Consider the following 22,943-nt stretch of genomic DNA (forward strand, 5'->3'; position numbering starts at 1 on the left):
TCTGAGTCAGCAGCATGGATTTAGCGCGTTTATCAATCCGCAGGGGGCCGAGCAGAGCGAACATCAGTAGTACAAGGTGTGTGCAGGGCGGACTGGCCATGTTGACCTGGCGGCTGTTCTGACCCGCCGTGCAGTCATCTCAGGTTGACATGTGAAAGAGAGAGAGAGACAGACGCAGCGAGATGCTGCAAAATCAATCACAGAAATATTCTCCAGGCAGGGAGCAGGTCAGTCACCAGTAAAAGCACACATCTATATATTGCTTATTATCGTAACTGGTTTTAAAGTCATGTGCTGGCGTGATGCATTGCATTATGTACAGTTGTTGTACTGAACGCATCAGGCAGATCATTTCATGCAGCGAAACAAACACCAGGTGATTGTGAAGTGTATCCTTTTATAAAACTAGTTTTTTTTTTTGTGGAAAAACTGGATCAAACGTGCAAATTGAGCTTTTAATGGGCATTTCACCTTATATTTGCAGTAAAATAACTTTTTTAAAATCTAATAATATAATTAAATTATAGCTTATTAAATATGTTTGTTTCATTTCATTTAAAATATTAATATTTTAACATTTGAACTCCTTCCTTTTAAAAAGTGTAAGGCACCTGTGTATTTGTCTTTGGTATGGTAGTATAATGTGTATTCCTAGTAAGTTTTTGAGGGTTCAACATGGTATTTTTAATATTAGCTTGGCTTGGTTTACCTATCTTAACATTTTAAACAATACTAAAACGTATCAACAAGTAAAGTAAAATAAAACAACAAGTAAAAGAAAAACGTTTTGATTAAACTATATCAGAAAGTAGTAAGTACCCATCCAGATAGTTTTATCCATTGTGGTAGCCCTTGCTTATAAAAAGGTTGGAGACCCCTGACCTACAGTATAGACATAGGGGCTGTTTCCCAAACAGGGCTTAAGTCTTGTTCAAGACTAAAATGCCTGTTTGAGTTTTAGTTCTTAACTAAAAGTAGCTTGCACTAACATATCTTAAAATACATCAGTCACGTTGTTTTGTCTCAAGATGCACACCTGTAATATTTTTGTGCTTGTAAAAACTACATAAACATCCTAATATAACTAAGGCCTTGTCCTGGCTTAATCTAAACCCTGTCCTGAAAACCACATCATAATGCATCTTGACAACTCAGTTTTAAGGTAGATCACTTGTTGGTCAGTCCCCTTTTCTAAATTTTAGATCTGTATAATTTCCAGATTAACACAGTGGCTATCAACTAATAATATTAACCTATAAGATTAGCAAATCCGGTTTATGTTTACATTTATGTGAACACACAAATTTATCTTATTTTCTGGTTAAAAGTTTATTTTGTCAAAAAAAATCCTTGGCTAAGGTTTCTATGTGAGCATAGAAATGCAAACAGTAAAATGATGTGTTTGTACTGGAAATGTGTACGTGTATTTACACAGTGAATAATGAATCAGGAAGTCTTCATTGTAAAAAAATCTCCATTCCCAAATGAAAATTAGTCCCATTTATGACACACAGGGAATACAATGGAATAGTGGATTGCAATAAGGTTAGTAGTATACAACCTAATAGTTAAATAATATTTGGGGTGGTGGGGGGGGGGGGTATTTGGAGGGGTGTCACTCTTGCCTGTCTTCAAAACTTGAGAGCCCTGGTCAATAGCTTACCTGGTAAAGTATGCAGTGATGCCAATTTTTTTCTATTTCTTGTACTGCTTTTTCTCATTTGTTTAACTTACCAACTTTTTAGCTGTCTGACCTCTGTTTATGGAAATTTTGGATGTTTCATGTGGCCAATTTGCAGATAGCATTTAAGTCATTGCTTATAGAATAACTAATCAGGAGCAAAGTCTGGCCTAAATTCCCCCATGCAGCTTTGATGTGTCTAAAAGCTAACATTACAGTAACTTTTATTTAACAGAGTAGAAATGGAAGAGGAGGATATGTCTGTCATGTTTTACTTGTTAACATCTTGGTTTCTTGACTGGATGTTGACATAATTGTAGCTCAGTCAGATGTGAGTGCAAACATTTTGCAAACACAAGTTACAAATACTCTGTGGGCTGAGCCCCCCCTGTCTTCCAATCCTAGTGACGTCCCTGACTAAGACCTAGTCCTGGTTTAAGCTAATCCCTGTCCGGGAAACCACCCCTTTAAGTTTAAAGCTTTTTTAAACAAATGAAAGGTTGAATTTATGTATTAAAAAAAAATATTTTATTTTCACTCTATTTTCAACTTTTTTAGACTTAAAAAATGTTTGCCCCCAAAAATGGCTGTGCCAATGAAAATAAAAAATAAAAACATAAATAGACACTCATTTTCAGCTCAACAGAAAATCACAGACAGCAGCTCTCTCAAATTTCTGCCTGAATTCCTCATTGCCTTCTTCCCCCTCAGGTGGGACAGGAACGTTAAAGTACTCGCCCTCCTCCTGACTGAGCAGCTTAAACCTGCATGTGTGAGTATGACACACAGGAAATAAAAGAGAGCGGGATGAGTACTAAATCTCTGCATCATCACATATTGTGATAAAGACAGTAACAGAGGCATTAAAATCCCCCTGTGTTATCGGCTCCATCTGGCCCCTATAGGAAAAAGCCTCTTCCTACACGCTTTTCTGAAACTACACGTTCTGTGAAATTACCTCAGCTCATTTAAAGCATTCAGAAGCTTAATTCCCTCTCAACAGGAGCGACCTTCGTTATGATCTTGCGTGGAGAGGAATCCAAGCAGTTGGAGTTGCCCTCAAACAGCTTTTAAATGTTTGAGGGACAGCGTGATACCTCACCCCGTATTTAGCTCTTTGAACATCCGTGCATACGGATAGCAGAAAATTTGCTTCTTGCTTGACGGTGTGGGGTGACTGTCTCGAAACGCAAACAGACAAGAAACTCTCAGAAAGCAACAGAGCTACAAGTAAAAGCTGGAATGTGCTGGGTTTTCCGCCACCTTTACAGCTACTGAAGCGATAGGAGTCTTTTTCATTTTGCCTGTAGTCTGTGAGGGTGTGTTTGTGTGTGTGTTATGTTTAAGACTGGTGATGAGTCATGGCTGCAGTGCTCTTGCCCTACACATCCTTCTTCCACATCTACACCTCCAGAGGATTGTGTGTATGTGTGTGTGTGTGGGGTGTGTGTGTGTGTGTGTGTGTGTGTGTGTGTGTAATACACCTTAGATTCACAAAGGAATATGGCAGATGGTTTGTTTGTGTGTGTGTGTGTGTGTGTGTGTGTGTGTGTGTGTTGCTCGTATAGTAATAAATGTGCTAAGTAGTGTGTGTTGTTGGCCCTTATCAGCAGCGCTGTGCTGCACAGAGAATCTGAACACCATTCACAAAACAAGGGGTTGGCGGTGATGTCACTAAATATTAATTAGCTCATGGTAATCTTCATTTGAGCAATTAACTTATGTAATTAATATTTATGAAGTTTCAAGCTTTCTTGGCATTTACAGGCAGTTTTACATTTGCTATAAACTGTTCATAGGCAGACAGACAGAATATACATTACGTTAAATTATTGTAGTCAAAATTTTGATTGTGCCATCTTAATTTTTGTTACTGCAAAACAAAACTTTTAATCAAAAATGTTTGAATATATACTAGTCAACATTTGAAGTGGATCAAAAACGTTTATCAAAGTTGTCCTAAGACAAGAACCGGTATTGGGTATTGGTTTTAAGACAACTTTTAGAAAAGGTTTTGATCCACTTCAATTGTTGACTAGTGTAGTATAGTGGGCAATACGGTCCAAAAATATTATCTCTGTATATATCGTCACTGGCACAGAATTTTGGTATCGGTGTATCCGTTTTGAATATTTTTTGTTACAACATATGTTTCCATTGTTTTAATTCTAAAATGTGAATAAAACATGAGCACAAAACAAATTAGTAAAGCAAAATTTTTAAATGGTAGAGTATATGAAGAGTTTGGTTCCAAAACGCAATAAATCCAATATTTTCTGTTACAAATTTTCACATAGCATCTTTAGGTTATAATGACATTAAAAAAATGCAAATCCATAATTTGATTTTCAAAGATTTATTATAAAAAAATAATTTTTTTTCCGCAAAATGCAATAAATCCATTACCAAGTTTTTTTCCTAAATGCAATAAATATATTGAATCAATATATAAATGTGCATTCATCTTTGCCATGTTATATTCATTTAGTTGATTAGTGGTATACACTGATAAAAAAACATTAACGGCATTAATCAAAACACTTACTTCGTCATAATAAGATTGCTGCTGTCATCTTTGGGACGTCGTCGTTGAACGTTTTTGACAGCGATCAGCTGTAAAATGTTTTGGTCCTGCTCAATTTTCGTTGACTAAGAGTAAAATAATGAAAAGTTTTTCATAAGATCCCCTGGAGTTAATGTGTTAGCATGACAGAAGCTTGATGCTGTCGTGTGAGAACAAGCAACAGCCGGCATTTTTCCTTCACCCGAGTGCCTCTCGCATAAATTATTCGATTTTGATGGTTTACGTTTCTTCCCGGCCACAGAAAACCACCGCAGGTTTATCAATGCCATCAAACGCATTATTTTGTTTTTGTTTGTTTGTTGATCACGAAGTACAAAGTAGATGAGGAAAACTAGGACTCTGTGTGTATTCAACGCGCCACCCTTAGTGTTTACAATGCGTGGAATGGTGCGATGTGATTTATTGAGCGGGTTTTTTTGCATTCTGCAGAGAAGGAGGACTGGCGTTTATCGCGTTTTGAGAAAATATGACAGAATAACACGGTGGATATCGGATTTTGCTTAAAATGGAGAATTTACTTTTAAATACTGACTTGATACAATACTGATTTTGACGATAACAATGTTTTTTAAAAATGGCGTTTATCGCGTTTTGGAACCAAACTCTTTATATACTGTATACTCTACAATTTACACAATATATTACCACTGTGTATATATCACACATAATAATACTCACCAGACAATGGAGAGTTAAAAGTAATCATATGTGTGTTTGTACCTACACATCCACAAACCCAAATCTCACCCTGCCTTCCAATAATAGTTCCTTCCTTCACTCAAAACAGCTCTGATCTCAGATTCTACTGTACGTCAACCAACAAACATGAAAGAGACACATTTGTTATCTTGTACGCAGAGAAGCTCATAACATCTGCAAACCTCAAAGCTGTTAGAATGTAGATCCTTCAGTCTCATATACGCACACTGAACAGACCACAAGGTACGTTTCTCAACTATATATGTAAAATAAAAAAAAGAAACATAAACAGACAATAAATGAATCCCAGACGACAGTTCTCGTGTGAAGGTGGATGTGACCTTTCGAATTTACGCTGTATTTGCTGAAGGTTCTGTCACTTCACCTGCTTCATTACAGCAAATTTGAGCATTCACAGTGGGTTTGTACAGATGCAAAAATACACACCCCAGACAGTTACTAAGTTGAAGAAGAGAGGTGTTTAGAGTCGTTCAAGCGGGACGTGAGTGTGTGCGAGCAGAAAACAGGAGTGGAGAGCTCTTACATGAAGAGCCCTGATGCAGACAGCCTGAGGACTTCTGAAAGAGCAAGAGTCTTCAAATCCAGACGAGACGACTGAAGCAGTGGACTGACACTGCTGGCACTTTCTGTGTCCAATGATGTACAGTAGGTTGACTAGTACAAACTAGGAAGGTTTCCCATCTTTTAATGTACAATGTAAGTGTGTTTGTATGCGTGTATGAGTGTGTGTATAAGAGCTGTTGTGCCTCACAAAAATTAGCATGAGAAAATATCTGACAATACAAGAACAAAACAAATATTAGCATGAAATATGAGATGAAGTTCTATGTAAACAACTCATTTTTCTAAAGTATCACTGCCCAACAGCGACACCAGCACCACCATAATAACGCCTGCTTACCATTCGCAACTGGCCTTAAGATTTGCCTGAATTAGAGTAATTACTATTAATTATTATTAATGAGACCAACTAAATAACTCACCCGCAGACTCAGTCATCACATTCTTAGTCTCGTCTGAATTGAGATGAACTTAAAAATGATTTCGAAGCATAACGATCTGTAAGATGTTTTTAGTGACCACTCAGATCAGTTAAATTAAAAGTGCACCTTCATCCCTGCCATCATCACATGCACTCTTTACAGATCATTTGATGACTAATGGCATGAAAAGAAGGCCACAATTAAAGGAGCATTTTACCCGTAGAAATATGAATCTTTATTGAAAGTGCGTTATATTTGTAGTCGAAATGTAACATACATTTAGAATTTGGTGCCTATTTGACAGAGAAAAGGGGTGTTTGTAGTCTCACCCCTTCAACAAAGATATAGGACTTCCTGCTTTCAATGATGCAAAATGATGATTTTTACATCATTGAAAGAAGGAAGTGCAACACTGAAATCTGTATTTCTCCTGTCTCAGCGGAAATTGAGGAAATGATGCACGACCATTGAAAAACATGACTGGGGTTCTAACTATACAAAGCTTAATGCAAATGGGTAAAGTGTCCCTTTAAATATTATGATTATTATTAAAGTATGATAACAGCCAGACAACAAATAACAGTAACAGATAGAAGATCCACAATATAAGTTTGTTAATATAAAAAAATCTAAATAAACAAACAAATAATTTTGTTGTAATAAATGGTTGGCAAAAATTATTAAAATATTAGAATATTGGCTGTAATAATTCGACTGTAAAAAATATTGGTTGTTATAAAATTATGGTAACAATAAAAATTTACAAAAATAGTAATAAATAGTTTGTAAAAAAATACAAATATAATAATTATTAAAATATCTAGTTGATAAAAATATATTAGAATATTGGTTGTAATAAATTGTTGATAAAACTAAAAAATTTACAAAAAGATCATGTTGGTTGTTTATTAATCCTTTAACTAGTGCAGCCCTTATGGGGTGGGGGGTAGTAAAAAAAAGTGATGTACACCTTCAAATTAATATAATTTTGGCACTTTTTTGGTCTATAAGCCTAATTTTGGTCTTGTTTCAAAAAAGACACTTTAATGTTTTTTACGGAAGTGTCTGGAGGTGAAAATATATATTTTTTTTATAGCAGTTTACATTTATTTGTAATAAATAAAAAATGCAATTTAGTAGTATTTTTAATACATAAAATAATAAAAAACTGAGGTTTGTGTTGGTTTGCTGCATACTCTTGTCACAAATGAATAAATTACAGTTACTGCATTATTATTACTGCTAAAAGGTTTAAAATATATAAAAACTACATTAACAGACCTTTTCAACAATATATAGTTTGTCGTGATGGATTTACATTTACATGAAAAATATTGAAGTAAACTTAGGTTAATTAACTTAAAGTTAATGGGTTAAACTAGATCCAATTATACTTCTGTTTAAAAGTTTAGCGCACTTGCTTATGTTTTTTTTTATGTCATGTTATTTTTTTAAATAATAGTAGTAAACTAAACATGACCATAAAATAACACAAATGTAACTATAGGAATTAAGTTGTGAACTCCCATCTATTTGGCTCTTAATGGTTGGTTTTTTTCATTATTTGGTCCAAATCACCTCTTTAAGAAACATTTTTCTTTAAATGTTTGTTTTTTAAAATTTAATAAATTAACATAGGCACAGTCATATTTTTTTACCATATAACTAATTTCAAAACATTACAAACAGACACATGCCTTCAGATTAAGTATTTAAAACCACGGCAAAGTTTCCAATAAATAAAACATCCAGTAAAACATCTTAAATGGACCTAAAACATGAATTAACATTCAACTAAAAAAAAACCAAACCCAGAGTGGTTACAGTGCCTCCATATTTCAGAAGTCCACCACTGCTCTTTGTACAGTATGTGTGTGTCTATGTGATGACAGCATGACTGCTCACCATCCATTCACTCCTTGCTTCTGAAGCTCAGAGATGCCAAAAGACAGAGAGCCCATAAAGTCGTTCCGGCTGGTCAAATCCCAGTCCCAGATCTCCACAGACAGCCTGCGGTCTTTGTCAGACTCCTTCAGATTACTGTAAGACACGGAGCAGACGAGGGAGGGGGACACAGACAAAGAAATCATGACAAAAGAAAATTTGATTTTGCACTGAGCAGACAAATAGTGCCAGTAACTTTCACAGATGTGGGTGGACCGAGTGCTTCCTTAAATTTGAAGGTCTCGTTCCATGTGGGATTCAAACAGCATTTGATGGTCTTGGTCTTCTGTTTGCTCTCACTCTTGGGGTCAGGGATGAGTTTTAGTTTCACATAGGGGTCAGATAGGCCATTAGGGTCCATGGGCACCAGGTTCTTGGCCTCTTTAACTAAAATGAAGAAAATAAAAAGGATAAACATCATGTTATGTGGTCTATGGATATCATGAGGTTTTCAGCACAAAATATTTTATATATTTAAGATTGTAAAATGTGGATTTTATCAAAGATTATAAAAGCAAATCATCATTGCAAGCCTTTAGAAAAGTCTTCAGATTTCAGAAACACATTCCTGATCATGTGGGGCTATGCACACAGAGTATCCCATTAATTGGGGTTGACCTCAGCACTTGACCGGTACAACAATTAATGCAGCAGGCTGCTGTTGTCCTAAGATTTGTGGCTGTAGTGTAATTTCCATAATGAGCGGCGTGTGAAGGTAGGCTTAGCCGTTCATTAAGACAGCAGTGTACTGCAGAACAAAGTGAGAGAGACAGACTTTCCTTGTGAACTGTCCTGCTCACAAAGCATGATTTATTTCAGCCCCTAATAAATGTTACGCACAACATGTTCCTTCAGAAACCACTCCACACCAAGCAATTAAGAAAGCGAGATCACTGACCATGCCAGCATATTTGCATTAAGATATCAAATGCTTTGACCTACGGGTTTCTTGGCTCACCAGTGATTTGAGAGATATAGGATGCTTTCATAACAATGTTGCCTCTCTAATTAAAAAAATACTGATCTCATTAAAGCAGTTGTGTATAACACAGTTGATCATTCTCACAGACCAAGATGTTAGAGGCGGTGTTATTCATTATGGTTTCTGCAAATAATGAAGCTGCACTGCCCCCTCTGGGTGAAATGCAGCACTGCAAAATAGTGATGAATCGTAAATGTGCTCAAATCAAATCTATCTATCTATCTATCTATCTATCTATCTATCTATCTATCTATCTATCTATCTATCTATCTATCTATCTATCTATCTATCTATCTATCTATCTGGGGTGCACCTGCTATAGTGGACAGGCTTGGAGTCTAGAAAGATGCACTTCCTCAAAACAGCTACAGTCCTGGTTAGTCTTAACTCCTTTCTCACGCTTTTTTGTCATTGATAAGTTTTCCAAGCATTTAATTCTGTACCGTTATACAGTAGGGGGCGCTGTTATGAATCTTCTGAAAGAGTACACCATGTCCGGATCCAAAACCGGTATCTACGTTTTGATAATCAGCTTATTGAGTTGAAACTTTAAGTGTTAATTAAAAGAATGAAATTATAGAAAAAGTTTTGGTTTACAGGCAGAGGCTCTGTTTTTTCTTTGGTGCATTAAATGTGTATATCAGGGTTCCCACACCTTTGTTAACTTCAAATTCAAGGACCTTTCAAGGACTTTCCAGGTCCAATACCTTTAAATTCAAGGACTAAATGTGGGGACACATTTTAAGTGAGAGCACGGTTGCATCATGTTACCTTTAAAGACACATTGTTGCAGTTCCATTTCGAGGGAACTCGCGCTGCGTCATTGTGGTGATACTTTGGGGACACCTCCAGGGGTAAGTGTGTCTGAATGTGTATATCAAATTCAACCAATGATGAGGCTTAACGACAAAGACAGGGTGATGCGGGAGCCAGGAAGTATATCACTATCTGAAATATTGCCAAAGACGGCGTTACAGGGACGCAGGAAGTATGGCAAGGAAGACGCAGCGTCTCGTTCCTTTCTCAGGGAACAACAGTTACATACGTAACCGAGATGTTTTCATGTGTCAAACACAACTATGCAAAAAAGCATTTTGGTATGAATCAACATTTGCATAGAGAAGATATAAGCATTTAAAGCAAACAGTTTAAAATGTGTGCTTAAAAGTCTAGAATTTGTATCATATTATCCAACACTACACAGGGAATAATATGGATTTTTTTCCAGAACACCTCTTGCATAAAATAGATTCAAGCACTTTTAATGACCTGTATCTATGTATGTATATTTTCAAACACTCCCCAGGGCCTTGAATTTTCCCCCCCAGATTCAAAAACTTTCAAGGATTTCAAGGACCCGTACATGTTCATACAACAAACTTTCTGCAAGCCATGGAAGTTTGAATGGCCATGAAAATTGAAATGTTGGTGCTGACTGGTAACCTTTTTTTTTAGAAAACACTGTCGTGGAAAGAGTTAATGACAGAAAAAGTAAATCCACTTCTAGTAAATGGCAAGGGCTGAACACATACTAATTTAAATGTTGTCAGCAAGTGTGTCTCAAAAACGTGATCAACATGCATGACGTGCTCCTGCGGTCAAAAATGGCAAAGCAAATACCTTTGAGGAGTAAATTACAATTTCGATATAGATACTGGTTGGTTCATTAGCTTTCAGTGAAAGGTCTCTGAGGTGCACAACAGGAAGGGTCCACATTCATCTTAATGTACGTTTAGCAGATCTGAACTGCCGTCGTGTGACATTAAATTATAAAGAACAGAGTAATGGATTAAAAATGTCTTTTGCGTCCAGGGCTGCTGGTATCTCATTTCTTTATATGATGCTCATTATACGCTAGCAGTCTGAAGGTTGCTATTTAATTCTGGAGGACAATGGGAGTTGAGGCTGGAGAAAAGAAACAGACCAAGTCTGAGCTTAAAAAGAGAGATGTACAGCCAAATGTGAAGCTGTGTGTTGTGGCACAACCCGCAGCTTTACAAATTCAGGGTTACTACCCTTAAGAAGGCATTAGCTGTGCTCAAAATCATTATCTCTGTTTGTCTGTCTTACCAAAGTATAATTTTATTGGCTTGATTTAGTTCATATTCTGCTTTAAAGTGACTACGTATAACTAAGTGGGCTTACAATAAGGGTCAAACTTATTTTTACCATGAATATGAGCACAATTATTATAACCAAGCACAGTTATGTGCTATACACTGTATAAGGAAACTCTTAAACATACAGTTTAAATGTACACTTTAGTGTACAAAATTCACTTTAATGATTTACGTAATAGTATAGATATTGCATTACAATATAAACATTGTGGGTTGGAAATAATAAGCGTTATAAATAATAAAGTGAACACACAGCTAGTACTGCAGAGCCTGGGGAGCAACTGAGGAAAGATGCCTAGATGACAAGTGGATGAACCCTTTTATATTTGGTTTGCCATTATTTTAATTTTGCCATTACTTATTCCCTTCTCATGTCAAATCAAATATGTTGTACTCCTAAGTAGAACATATAATGTATATTTTGCCATATAACAACAGGTCAATGTGACCAAAGAAATCAAGCTATGGGGGAGTTTGCTTTACATGTGAGTTTCTGTTGTGCAGAGAGAATGAGAATACTGCCCTCTGCTGGTTACTGTAAGGACTGAGACGTTTTGCCTTTGTGTGGGCCGCAGCATAACATTAAATGAGACCTATGTCCTAACCCCAGGGTATAACTGAGTTTTAGATGCTGGTTTGTTCTGATGTCACAAAGATAGACAGTACCAGTTTTGACCTCAATCCTACATATTGTTCCTTTAATGTACATGTGTTGTGGAGAGGAGAAATGTAATACATGTTTTCGTAATCTTATAGAATTTCACAATGAGCTTGACCTCGCCATTATACTCTATCATCCAGTACATGTTGCTGTTAGACATCACTAAGTCTTTTCTTTGTGTACCCGAGGAAATTTGCTAGTTTCCTTCACTGTTGTATCGATTTTGCTTGTATATAAGTATTATATAATAACATAATATATATAATATAATAATAATAATAATAATAAGTATTAATTAACATTGACAACCTATTAGCATAATTTGAAAGCTCTAATACTCAATATTTAATATTTGTTTTGTAATTAAAATGTTATAGTAATAGTGTCATTCAAAATTTGGATGAATGTAAATCACCGAATTACTCATTAGGATTTAGCATTTTTTTGTGCGTGCTCTGCTCATAAATATTTAGTGTTATTATATAATAAGAGTTGCATAACAATTCACCACAAATTCCTCCTTGTGCTCGGCAGAAAAAATGACAGCATTAATGTTTGGAGCGACATGATGGTAAAGAAAGAAAAACACGTTATATTTAGGGTACTTAAAAAATTCTGATTTACATTTCTAGCACCTGATAGGGTTTAAAATGTTAAAATAGTGCATCCAAGTGTAAACATTGCAAACTGTGTGGTGCTGCTTTGGATTCACCACTAGAAGGAAGCAGACACCAGCAAATAACCCATAAGCAGGGTACATTCAGCAATACATTTAACGCCTCCAGACGGCATCTACTACTCATACAAGGTGTGCAGTATAAAAGTACATTTTGTTTTTGCTTATTAGCTTAGCAATTCTAGGTGTAATGAATGCATGTGTGTGTGGTACTGATGAAGCTCCGGGATGAAGTGTTTATTTGCGTGCACATGTGTGCAGCAGTGATGTGTACAAGTGGGCAGCGATGACTCACCACTGACGGTAAGCAAGTTGTTCTTGATCTCTGCTGTAATTTGGATGCGGCCCCTCCTCTCAGTGTGGTCAGTCCCACACAGACTCGGCACGTTGGCCACGCAGCGCTTATGGATGTTCATCATGCAATCTTGACAGAGGAGAACAGAAAGAGAGCCGTTACGTGCACAGACAAACACAATTTGTATATTCTTTGAGTCAAACATGATATAAAATGTTTTTAAAACCCTGTCGGGTCAATTGTTTAACCATGATTTGCTGCATTTCTGTAAAAGCAATTTCTGTAATTGTCTATTCTGGGGGCTGATTGGAGCAATACAGTATATTGATTCATTCTATGAGAAAACACCTTTCATGACCCACCCAACCTTTTTAATATTATTGTTGTTGATTAGTTTAATAGTTTGTTACTGGTGCAAGATTATCTAGTGACCAGTTCAGGTAGTTTAGACAATTCAAAACACAGCTTTATACACTCACCTAAAGGATTATTAGGAACACCATACTAATATTGTGTTTGACCCCCTTTCACCATCAGAACTGCCTTAATTCCTTGTGGCATTGATTCAATAAGGTGCTGAACGCACTGTTGGCTTATATTGATAGAATAGCATCTTGCAGTTGATGGAGATTTGTGGGATGCACATCTAGGGCATGAAGCTCCCGTTCCACCACATCCCAAAGATGCTCTATTGGGTTGAGATCTGGTGACTGTGGGGGCCATTTTAGTACAGTGAACTCATTGTCATGTTCAAAAAACCAATTTGAAATGATTTGAGCTTAGTGCATTATCCTGCTGGAAGTAGACATCAGAGGATGGGTACATGGTGGTCATAAAGGGATGGACATGTCAGAAACAATGCTCTGGTAGGCCGTAGCATTTAAACGATGCCCAATTGGCACTAAGGGGCCTAAAGTGTGCCAAGAAAACATCCCCCACACCATAATACCACCACCACCAACCTGCACTGGTAACAAGCCATGATGGATCCATGTTCTCATTCTCTTTACCCCAAATTCTGACTCAACCATCTGAATGTCTCAACAGAAATTGAGACTCATTAGACCAGAAAACATTTTTCCAGTCTTCAACTGTCACGTGCAAATAGTAGCCTCTTTTTCCTATTTGTAGTGGAGATGAGTGGTACCCGGTGGGGTCTTCTGCTGTTGTAGCCCATTCGCCTCAAGGTTGTGCGTGTTGTGGTTTCACAAATGCTTTGCTGCATACCTCGGTTGTAACAAGTGTTTTTTTCAGTCAAAGTTGCTCTTCTATCAGCTTGAATCAGTCAGCCCATTCTCCTCTGACCTCTAGCATCAACAAGGCATTTTCACCCACAGGACTGCCGGATACTGGATGTTTTTTCCTTTTCACACCATTCTTTGTAAACCCTAGAAATGCTTGTGCGTGAAAATCCCAGTAACTGAGCAGATTGTGAAATACTCAGACCGGCCCGTCTGGCACCAACAACCATGCCATGCTCAAAACTGCACCTTTCTTTCCCATTCTGACATTCAGTTTGGAGTTCAGGAGATTGTCTTGACCAGGATCACACCCCTAAATGCTTTGAAGCAACTGCCATGTGATTGGTTGATTAGATAATTGCATTAATGAGAAATTGAACAGGTGTTCCTAATAATACTTTAGGTGAGTGTATTTTAGTGGAGATGTAAAAGCGATCCCAAATGCATTGTGATGAGATTCCAAATATTCAATATAAAATATAGATATGTAATTACATTTAGAAAATGCTCTATTGCGCATCTGAATACTATGTCATTAGTTTATAAACATGTGCTATAACTCAGAATCTATTAAGAGCTTTGGTCAAGTTGGTAGTTGACAAGCAGGCATACACACAAACAAACAAACTTCCTGAAGACACATTTACACACACAAGCATACACCCACTCTATTCCCTCATGTGCTGCCACACTTCTCCGAAGTTCAGTCAAAAGTGTGGCAGAGCGCGAGCTGGAGCCGCAGTGTAAGCATTTTGGAGAGCCCGGAGAAGACAACTCGAGCGCTGGAAACTAAACAAAGGTAATTATAGCTCTGCCTGTCTGCAACCATAACAACTTTGTGTCAGGTGTCAGGTAAAGACACTGAGCACCACAGCAAACAGCCCTTACACCTGTCGGATTGGCTGAGTACCTGTTATACAGCAATGAGCTACTGTTAAATATGCTGTTATGCCAGTGAATATTTGTGTAAGTTTTGTGGACGTGAACATTTCCGCCCTGGAGGCTCGCACAGCTGCTGAGTGTGGAGTATTTTGAATGTTTTATGTATCGGACACTGGATAAGAGGCCGGATATGGTGAGATGGAAAATCTCTTTTCAGGCAGGTACTTTGTGAATGAGGATACTGTAGAGTAGGGGTCTCCAACCTTTTTGTGGGCAAGGGCTACCACAATGAATAAAACATCTGGAGGGCTGCTTTTGGATATTTATCTACTCAAAACGTTTTTGTTTTACTTGTTGATTCCATTTCATTGTACTTGTTGATATGTTTTATCATTGTTTAAAATGTTAGCATACATAAAAGAAGCCAATCTAATATAAAAATATGCAATAACTGAACATTACAATTAAGACTATTAATAGAATGTGTTTTGGCGCGCACCTCACTGACTCTGTGCCCGTAACCTACTGCCCGCAGGCACCATGTTGGAGACCACTGCTGTAGAGGCTGGTTATGACTTTGCTCATGACTTTGAATGTGAGAGTTTTAAAGGTGTCATAGAATAAAAAAAAACTGTATTTACCTAGGCATAGATGAATAATTGACATGAAATATTGTGATCCTCAAAAGCGTTTGTTTCCTAATTTTTTTGTAAACCTTGTGCACGCAAAAGATGGCTCTACGGACGACTCCTTCTGCGCATGCCTTGGCTCCAAACTGACGTTTTTACGTAACATGGCGGCGACCATGGTCGGACATTTTTGGCTTCAATTCATTACAATGTATGGAGGCGACGACACGTCGCCCATCTTTTTTTACATTCTATGGTTGTGACTTGTGAGTAAGGCTACATGCTAGTTAATGCTATTTGCTAACGTTTAGGCTGAAGTTCTACTACTGACGTGACAGTTACGTTTTGCAGCACACAAACTTATCACACATTAACAATCTCCAAACAATAAGTTGTTCCTCAAAGTATTTTTGTCTGATACAGGTTCAAACATAAGGTCTGTTTACTAATGTGAGCTGACATGAGCCTCAGCGCAGAGCAATCAGAGCGGAGCTCATCATTATTATTCATGACTCCTCCAAAAATAGACCATTTCATTCAAAGGACAAATCCTAGGGCTGTAAATGGACATGTAAAACCGTTTCTGGATAATGCTTGCACTTAATAAAGTTACATACCTTCTATGTAAATATCAAAGAACAATTACACACATTATTTCAATGCATTCTTTGGCACCTTTAAAGAGGTTATTTTGGACTAAAAATCGAACATAGGTATTTAGGCTGCTAAGGTATTTAGGATGTGGTTAATCTTATGAAATTACACATTACAGGGGATTTGTTCAATGAAAGTCACTTTTATAATAACCATCAATTATCATTTAAAGGGATAGTTCACCCAAAATTTAAATTCTGTCATTATTTACTCATCCTTATGTTGAAACCTGTATAAATGTCTTTGTTCTGCTAAACACAAAATAAGATATTTGTAATAAAGCAGGAAACAAAGCACCATTTACTCTTATGCTGCGCTTACACCAGCGGCGGTAGAGGCGTCAAGCGCAAGTGATTTGAAAGTTAAGTCAATGTGAAGACGGGTTGACGCGCGTCTGGAGGTCTCACGGCGAGAATGAGGCATTTAGCGTGGCACGGTAGACGCGTTTCCACCTCGTTCGCGCAAATGGCACGAATTGAGCGTCTAGTGCAGTATGCGCAAATGGTGCTTTTTGTGCATTTTGCGTTTCACGCGAATTTGCGTCTGACGCCCGGGTTGAAAAATGTGAACTTTGCCGGATTTTCACGCCGCGTTAACCAATCAGAAGCCTGCTTGCTGTTGTGGCGGCAGCCCCGCCCGGTGTCACTCATTCAACATTGAGGAACGCTTGATATTGTCCATAAGCAGTCACTCAGAGCTACAAGATACAAGTTCTTATTTCTATAGAGACGGGAATAAAAAGGACCTCGCTTGGAAAAGTGTCAGTGAGGACATTGGGCAACCTGGTAAGTTGTAAATACACATTTCACTTTTGAGTCACATGATGTTTATCGACCCGCGGCATCTCTGACGCTCGTCAAATGCTTGCTTTTCCGCGCGTCTACTTCGCTCTAGACGCGCGAATGCTTTTAAAATGTTCAAGTGGCAAACTAGACGCGGTATACGTGATTTTGATGCCTCTACCGCAGCTGATATAAACGCAGCATTATAGTAGGAAATATTCTACTATGGAAGTCAATGGTGCTCAAAAACGGTGTGGTTAGAAACACTGCTACAAATATCTTCCTTTGTGTTCAGCAGAACAAAGAAATTATTATAGGTTTGTAACAACATGAGGGTGAGTAAATGATGACAGAATTTTCATTTTTGGCGAACTATCCCTTAAATTATCTGATCAGTCTGATCAGAAATATCCCATAAAGTTTGAATAGCGTGGACGTCTGTGTAGAGTTTGGTGCATGTGATGGTTGATACTGTGTGGTTAAAGGCGGGGTGCATGATCTCTAAAATCCAGTGATGACATTTGAAATCATCTAAACAAACACGCCCCTACCCCAATAGAATCTGGACCTTCTTTTGATAGACCTGCCCCACACAACGACATTGGTTAGTAGACATGCACCTTACTGCTGACTGGCTACAACTGTGTTTTGGTACTCGGCCCGACTCCCTTTTCCAAAATGTTTTTCAAAAATCACGCACCCCGCCTTTAAGCATTTGTCTAGAAGTTGTGGAAATTAAAGAGATACCCACGGTCACATCTCATGCCCTGGTGGATGAGTCCGTACAGCAGTGAGCCGCAGTGGTCGCAGAAGGTGGGGCTGGAGTACGTGTGGACCTTAAACCTGTGCTTACTGCGTGGATCCTTTAAAGAGAAAACAGAAAAAAGAAACAGTCAGTCTTGTATAAGCACAAGAGGAAACAAATCGGGAATTAAGGTGCTGATTTAAAAAATATAAAGTAAGTGTAAATACTTAAAAAACGGGAAATACATTTAATATGAGCATAAATGACTATACGGATATACTGTATAACAAGGTCACAGTAGCTTCAAACAGATATTTTACATGATAAAAGCACAGGTGTGACACGGAGAAGTTGGCACTGCATCAACAGCACATACTGTCTGTACATTACATACATTTAAATGACATCTGTTCAAGAAAGAAAACTACATTTACTATATACACAACCTCCATCTGTTCAAGCCCTAAATACTAAACAGGCAAAAAAACATATTACATTAACGCTTCTGACAGATGTTTTTATCAAAAATGTCTCACACTGCATTCAGCATAGAACTGTTTGTGTATTTCCTGGAAATCAAACCAATGACCTTTGCCTTGCTAGTGCTGTGATCTACCTGATGAGCTACAGGAACCCTCATCATGGCCCCAGAGGACTCTAGAGGACCCTATAGTGAAAACCTTAATTTCAACAAAATGTTTATGTGTAATTTCAGACTAAACACATAAATATGAAGCTAAACTTCTAAACATTTTCTTAACTGTGTTGCTAAATGAACGCCTGAGTGATACTAGAGTACCCGTTCCGCATGGAAGCCAGCCAACACTGGCACACTGAATACCCCTTCCTTTTTGCCTCCCCTCAAAGCTCCATATCCATTATTAATATCAAACAGGGGCTCTTCTATGGCTCCCTATTCATAAGAAGCTCGTTTAATATTCAACCTCTGAATTAAGCTCATGGCAGTGATGACACCCGCACACAAAAGAGAGCAGCTTCTGTATGGCTTCTGGCCCAGGTACACGCATACAGACCCTGCTGAGTACATGAACCACACACAGCGTCCACAGGACTGTGTTACATACTCTTACAGTAAAAGAATATGGATTGAGAGAAGGTCAAAGTCCATTTACAGAGGCTGCCCTCGCATCCAACAGCACGCTGTGTAGGGAAGCAGAGATGATAATGATGCCCTTGGCATGATGAAATGGAGAGATGGAGTAGGTGGATGAGGTAAGAACGGCAGAGAGAAAGGGAGGTGTGGATATATACTCAAAATCACAATGTGGCCTTAAATTTAATGCATATATTTAAAGGTGCAATGTAGGACTTTTAGAAGGATCTCTTGACAGGAAAGCAATATAATATACATAACTATATTATCACAGACCTTACATAATGAACTGTATTGTTTTTATTACCTTAGTACGAGTCGTTTGTATCCACATACACTGCATGTGTATTCTTATTGCGTTTTGAAATTGAGGTTGGTTGCAATTCGCAATCTCACCACTAGATGCCACTAAAAACACATTACGCATACTTCAAAATAAAAGTGTGGGAGAGTTTTATTTGAAGTCTAGTAGTCTAAACATAGGTAGGGCTCAAGTTAAAGAGCAACCAAACAAAGGTACAGTAATAGGTAAATGATTACATAATTTATTGATTTATAATGACTACGTTTACATGCACACCAATAAAGTGATTATTTTCAATAACCAGAGTACAATGTTTATATGACTCCAGCAAACCTCTTAACTACTATTGAAGTGCACATATTTAATTGCTAAAAACTTTATTTTGTGTATTTGGTATAATGCAATGTGTTCACGTGGTTCACATGGTTCAAAAACTCATTATTTTCAACATATTGTAAATTTTTGTAGCTCCAGAATTCCCTGTCTTCCTGAAAAACAGATTTTTTACAAAACTGTCCCTGATTGGCCAGCTAACGTTACGATTGGCTTGAATAGTAAGGAGCCAGAAATGTGACCCTCCTTACCATGTTTGAAAGATTCGCTCAAAATGCAATGCTAACAGGAGGTAACTTACAGGCTGAGTCTAAAGCGTGAGGAATTATGATAATGTCGGTCTTGTCATATCACCAATCACAGGAAATAAACTGTTGCCTACAATCCGTGTGTTTGTTGCAGTCCAAGAAAAGAGAATTACGTTGGAGACGATAACTCGCTTCTTCGCTTACTTTGGGGTTTGTACCTTTTGCATATCGTTAACATCTACTAATACACACTTACACACCAAATGTAAAATCCTGAATCGGACCATTGGTGCTTTTTAATACAATTATGTGCTATAATTGTGGTTATTATTCACATACCCCAATGCACAGCACAAATTCTGAACTTACATACAGTGCTGTAGGTGTGTTACTGGCAAGGCCAGCTGACAGTCTTGCCTGGGCCCGGGACAAGATAATCTTGCCTCCCTTTTTAAAAATAGTGTGTGTTGATAATAAACGTTTAAACTAACACTGTGATATGCTGAAAATATATATTTTATATAGTTGTTATTATAGGCAAGTGAAGTGTTGATTTGAGAGTTCAATTCATCAAACATGTCGTCAACTTGCTGTCTGTTGCTAACCGCTTGTTGGTTATCATAAAAAAACTTTAACAAACAAAAATACTCTAAAATGTAAATAAAAAAGAAATATAATTTTGCCATTTAAAACAAATCTGAACTGCTTTAATTCTTGCAAGAGTAGTACAGCTGTGTAAGGAATCTGTGTAAGGAGTTATTTTTTGCTATTTCTGCGGATTTCTTTTGCAAAATCTATGCAGAATTTTGCAGAATAATTAAAAATGTTTTAAAACGATCTGAGAGAATGTGCGCTGTGAATATTACAAACCAATAAAATATTTTATAATTACATTTTACTATAAAGATTACCCTGAGTTAAACTGGACCAACATGAACCAACAGATAATGGATAATGTGCTGTCACGACCAGAGTTTTATATAATATACATATATTACTGTCTACAGTGTAACAGTAAAAAGAAAAGGCTTCTCATAATGAATGTAGCCTATATCAAGATAATTTCATCTGTTTAACAACACAATGTATATTTATCTTGTAAACGGATTTGAAATAATAAATAATTGTCGCGTCACTTAGCAATAGAGACGATAGAGATCTCATTAACTTCTCAGCGGTAAGTTTCATTTCAAATTCAAGTTTCACATATTAAATATTAAATAGTTTGTGCTTTCTCTCATAAAAACCTCACAGCAGACAGCACAGACTTCTACTCACAAACACACGCGATGCAGTGACTATATATGGCCTATATTTTCTTATTATATTTTATTTTCTGAGCACCGGACTTGTGCTGAGTCGGACCGGACATTTTGAGCGTACTGAATTTCAAATCAAATATTTTCTTTATTTTTTAACAATTATTCCATAGGTTCCAGTTCTGGGCCCCCCTCTGGACCCCCCCAACCTGGGTCCGGGACAGCAGACCCGTTTGCCCACCCCCCCCCACACCCCTGTCGGCGGGCGTGTTACTGGCCACTGTTTTAATACTGTATATTTATGTCAAATGCCAAACATGTTGTTCCTGCGATCGTATTTTATTATTCGGCACCATGATGAACACAGAAATATTATGACAGTGCCTCTGCACCGTTCGCTGGATGAAGGTAAGAAGCAGAGACACCTGTCAGCGAGTTGTGTTAACAGAGTTCAGGAAAAACTTACTAATGTGATGGTTGCTAACTATGCGTGACAAAAGCACATGTGCAGCTTGGTTAGTCCCATTATGAGGATGTTTGTAAATGTAGAGATATAATATAATAACAAAACTTATTTTAACTTAATTTTTATCATTTATAGCAACTCCTCACTAGTCAAGTTGTTGAAATAAATTTTAGTTCAACTTAAAAAAGTGCAGTGGGTATTTTTGACAGTGAAAAGCAAACCACAAACCAATTGATTTTTTTGCCAAATTCTCTTTTAAAGGCAAGTTTAAAATTAAGTGATTTGTGTGAGTGCCACGCGCGTGAGTGAACCAGCATAAATTTATTGCTATCGTCCATTGATGTTGATGCTAATATAGTTATCGTTATAATGTAAACAGCCCTTTAAACCCTATTCGGGAAACCACTCACTATAGTTACAAACTCATTCATTATAATAAACAGCATTGGGGAAGCTCTTGAAAACAATAAAACTATGCACAAACAGAAGTCAGACAATCACATCAGATGATCACTGAGAAGTCAGTCCATTCATCAACAAGAACAAAGCAATATCACCGTCAGTAAAGCCTAGGCCTTCCATGAATTATGAATAAGATGTCAGTTTTTCTCCTGTGTAAAACACATTCTCAGGGTTTCTGCAGGGTTTAGTCAGTCAAATTTAAGACTTTTTAAGACCTTTTTATGACCATTATGATTTAAATTTATGACCTACATTAATAACGAAAAATAACATTAAAATTCCTTTCAAAAGTCTTTATTTTATTTTTTTTTTACTTTCATTGAAATTAGAAACAAGTTTATTAGTAAAGGTTCCATTTTCTTAAGCATCAAGAACACAGGAACAACACTTAACAATTGTAAATTAAAAATTATTTTAAAGTAACAAGTCAGTCAGTGCTTGTCTACATTTTTTATCTCCTCCTCAACCTTTTTCAGCTTAGCCAATTTTTTCCTTGCTTGCCCGTCTGAGGGCGTTTGATTTTGAAAGGAGCTGGGCCATCTTTGACCCCGATTTGCCAAGACGAAGACAAACGGAGACAAACGGAATCCAGTGCTGTACTTGGACCGGGTAGTGACGGAGCCGAACAAAACTGACTGATCGCCTGCACCCGCTGAAGACCTTTTACAGCAACTTTATGCTTTTCTGACTTTGCATGCGATCGTAAGGCTTTTATGCCTAAACTATAAAGCTCCAGCGCCTTCTTACCAGTGTGCAATAGGCTTGATACCGATTGTTTGCTACGGGCTTGAGCCAACTACTAAATGCACCGTCTTTAAAGCCATAGCTCGTTAAATGTACACTTTCCCATTGTGATAGACCCAGAGATTTCAGTTAAACTAAGCTGACCCTCGAGAGTTCGGAGTTCGCGCGGGACCGCGGGTTTCTGAAGTACTTCCGAAAAGTCTGTTTGCTGCACTGCCGCATGGACCTTGTAGTCCTGGAACGCTGTGATTATCCCACCCAGATTCCCCAGACAGGCAAAACGAGTGAATGCCGCCGCCAGAGCATTTTTGTGGGGAAAGGCAACAATGAATGAACGAGTATATAAATTTAAGACGTGGCTAAATGTAATTTATGACCTTGTATGGATAATCCGGATGTTTTTATGATAATATTTTCATTATTAAATTTAAGAC

The 22,943-nt window shown here is 37.5% G+C and overlaps 1 protein-coding gene across 4 annotated transcripts in view; it reads right to left on the reverse strand.

The window, feature by feature from the left end:
* The window catches only part of prkcbb (protein kinase C, beta b), a 165,011-nt gene that overhangs the window by 80,743 nt on the left and 61,325 nt on the right, over positions 1-22,943 (reverse strand). For all 4 annotated transcript variants that reach the window (XM_073857195.1, XM_073857197.1, XM_073857194.1 and 1 more), the window contains exons 4-8: positions 17,586-17,697; positions 12,647-12,775; positions 8,140-8,299; positions 7,874-8,005; positions 2,343-2,445 (exon numbers count right to left, since the gene is read on the reverse strand). In XM_073857195.1, the coding sequence (XP_073713296.1) occupies positions 2,343-2,445; positions 7,874-8,005; positions 8,140-8,299; positions 12,647-12,775; positions 17,586-17,697 (636 nt within the window). The remainder of the gene's footprint in view (positions 1-2,342; positions 2,446-7,873; positions 8,006-8,139; positions 8,300-12,646; positions 12,776-17,585; positions 17,698-22,943) is intronic.

The sequence above is a fragment of the Misgurnus anguillicaudatus genome, chromosome 19 (assembly GCF_027580225.2).
Source record: "Misgurnus anguillicaudatus chromosome 19, ASM2758022v2, whole genome shotgun sequence".
Lineage (NCBI taxonomy): Eukaryota > Metazoa > Chordata > Actinopteri > Cypriniformes > Cobitidae > Misgurnus > Misgurnus anguillicaudatus.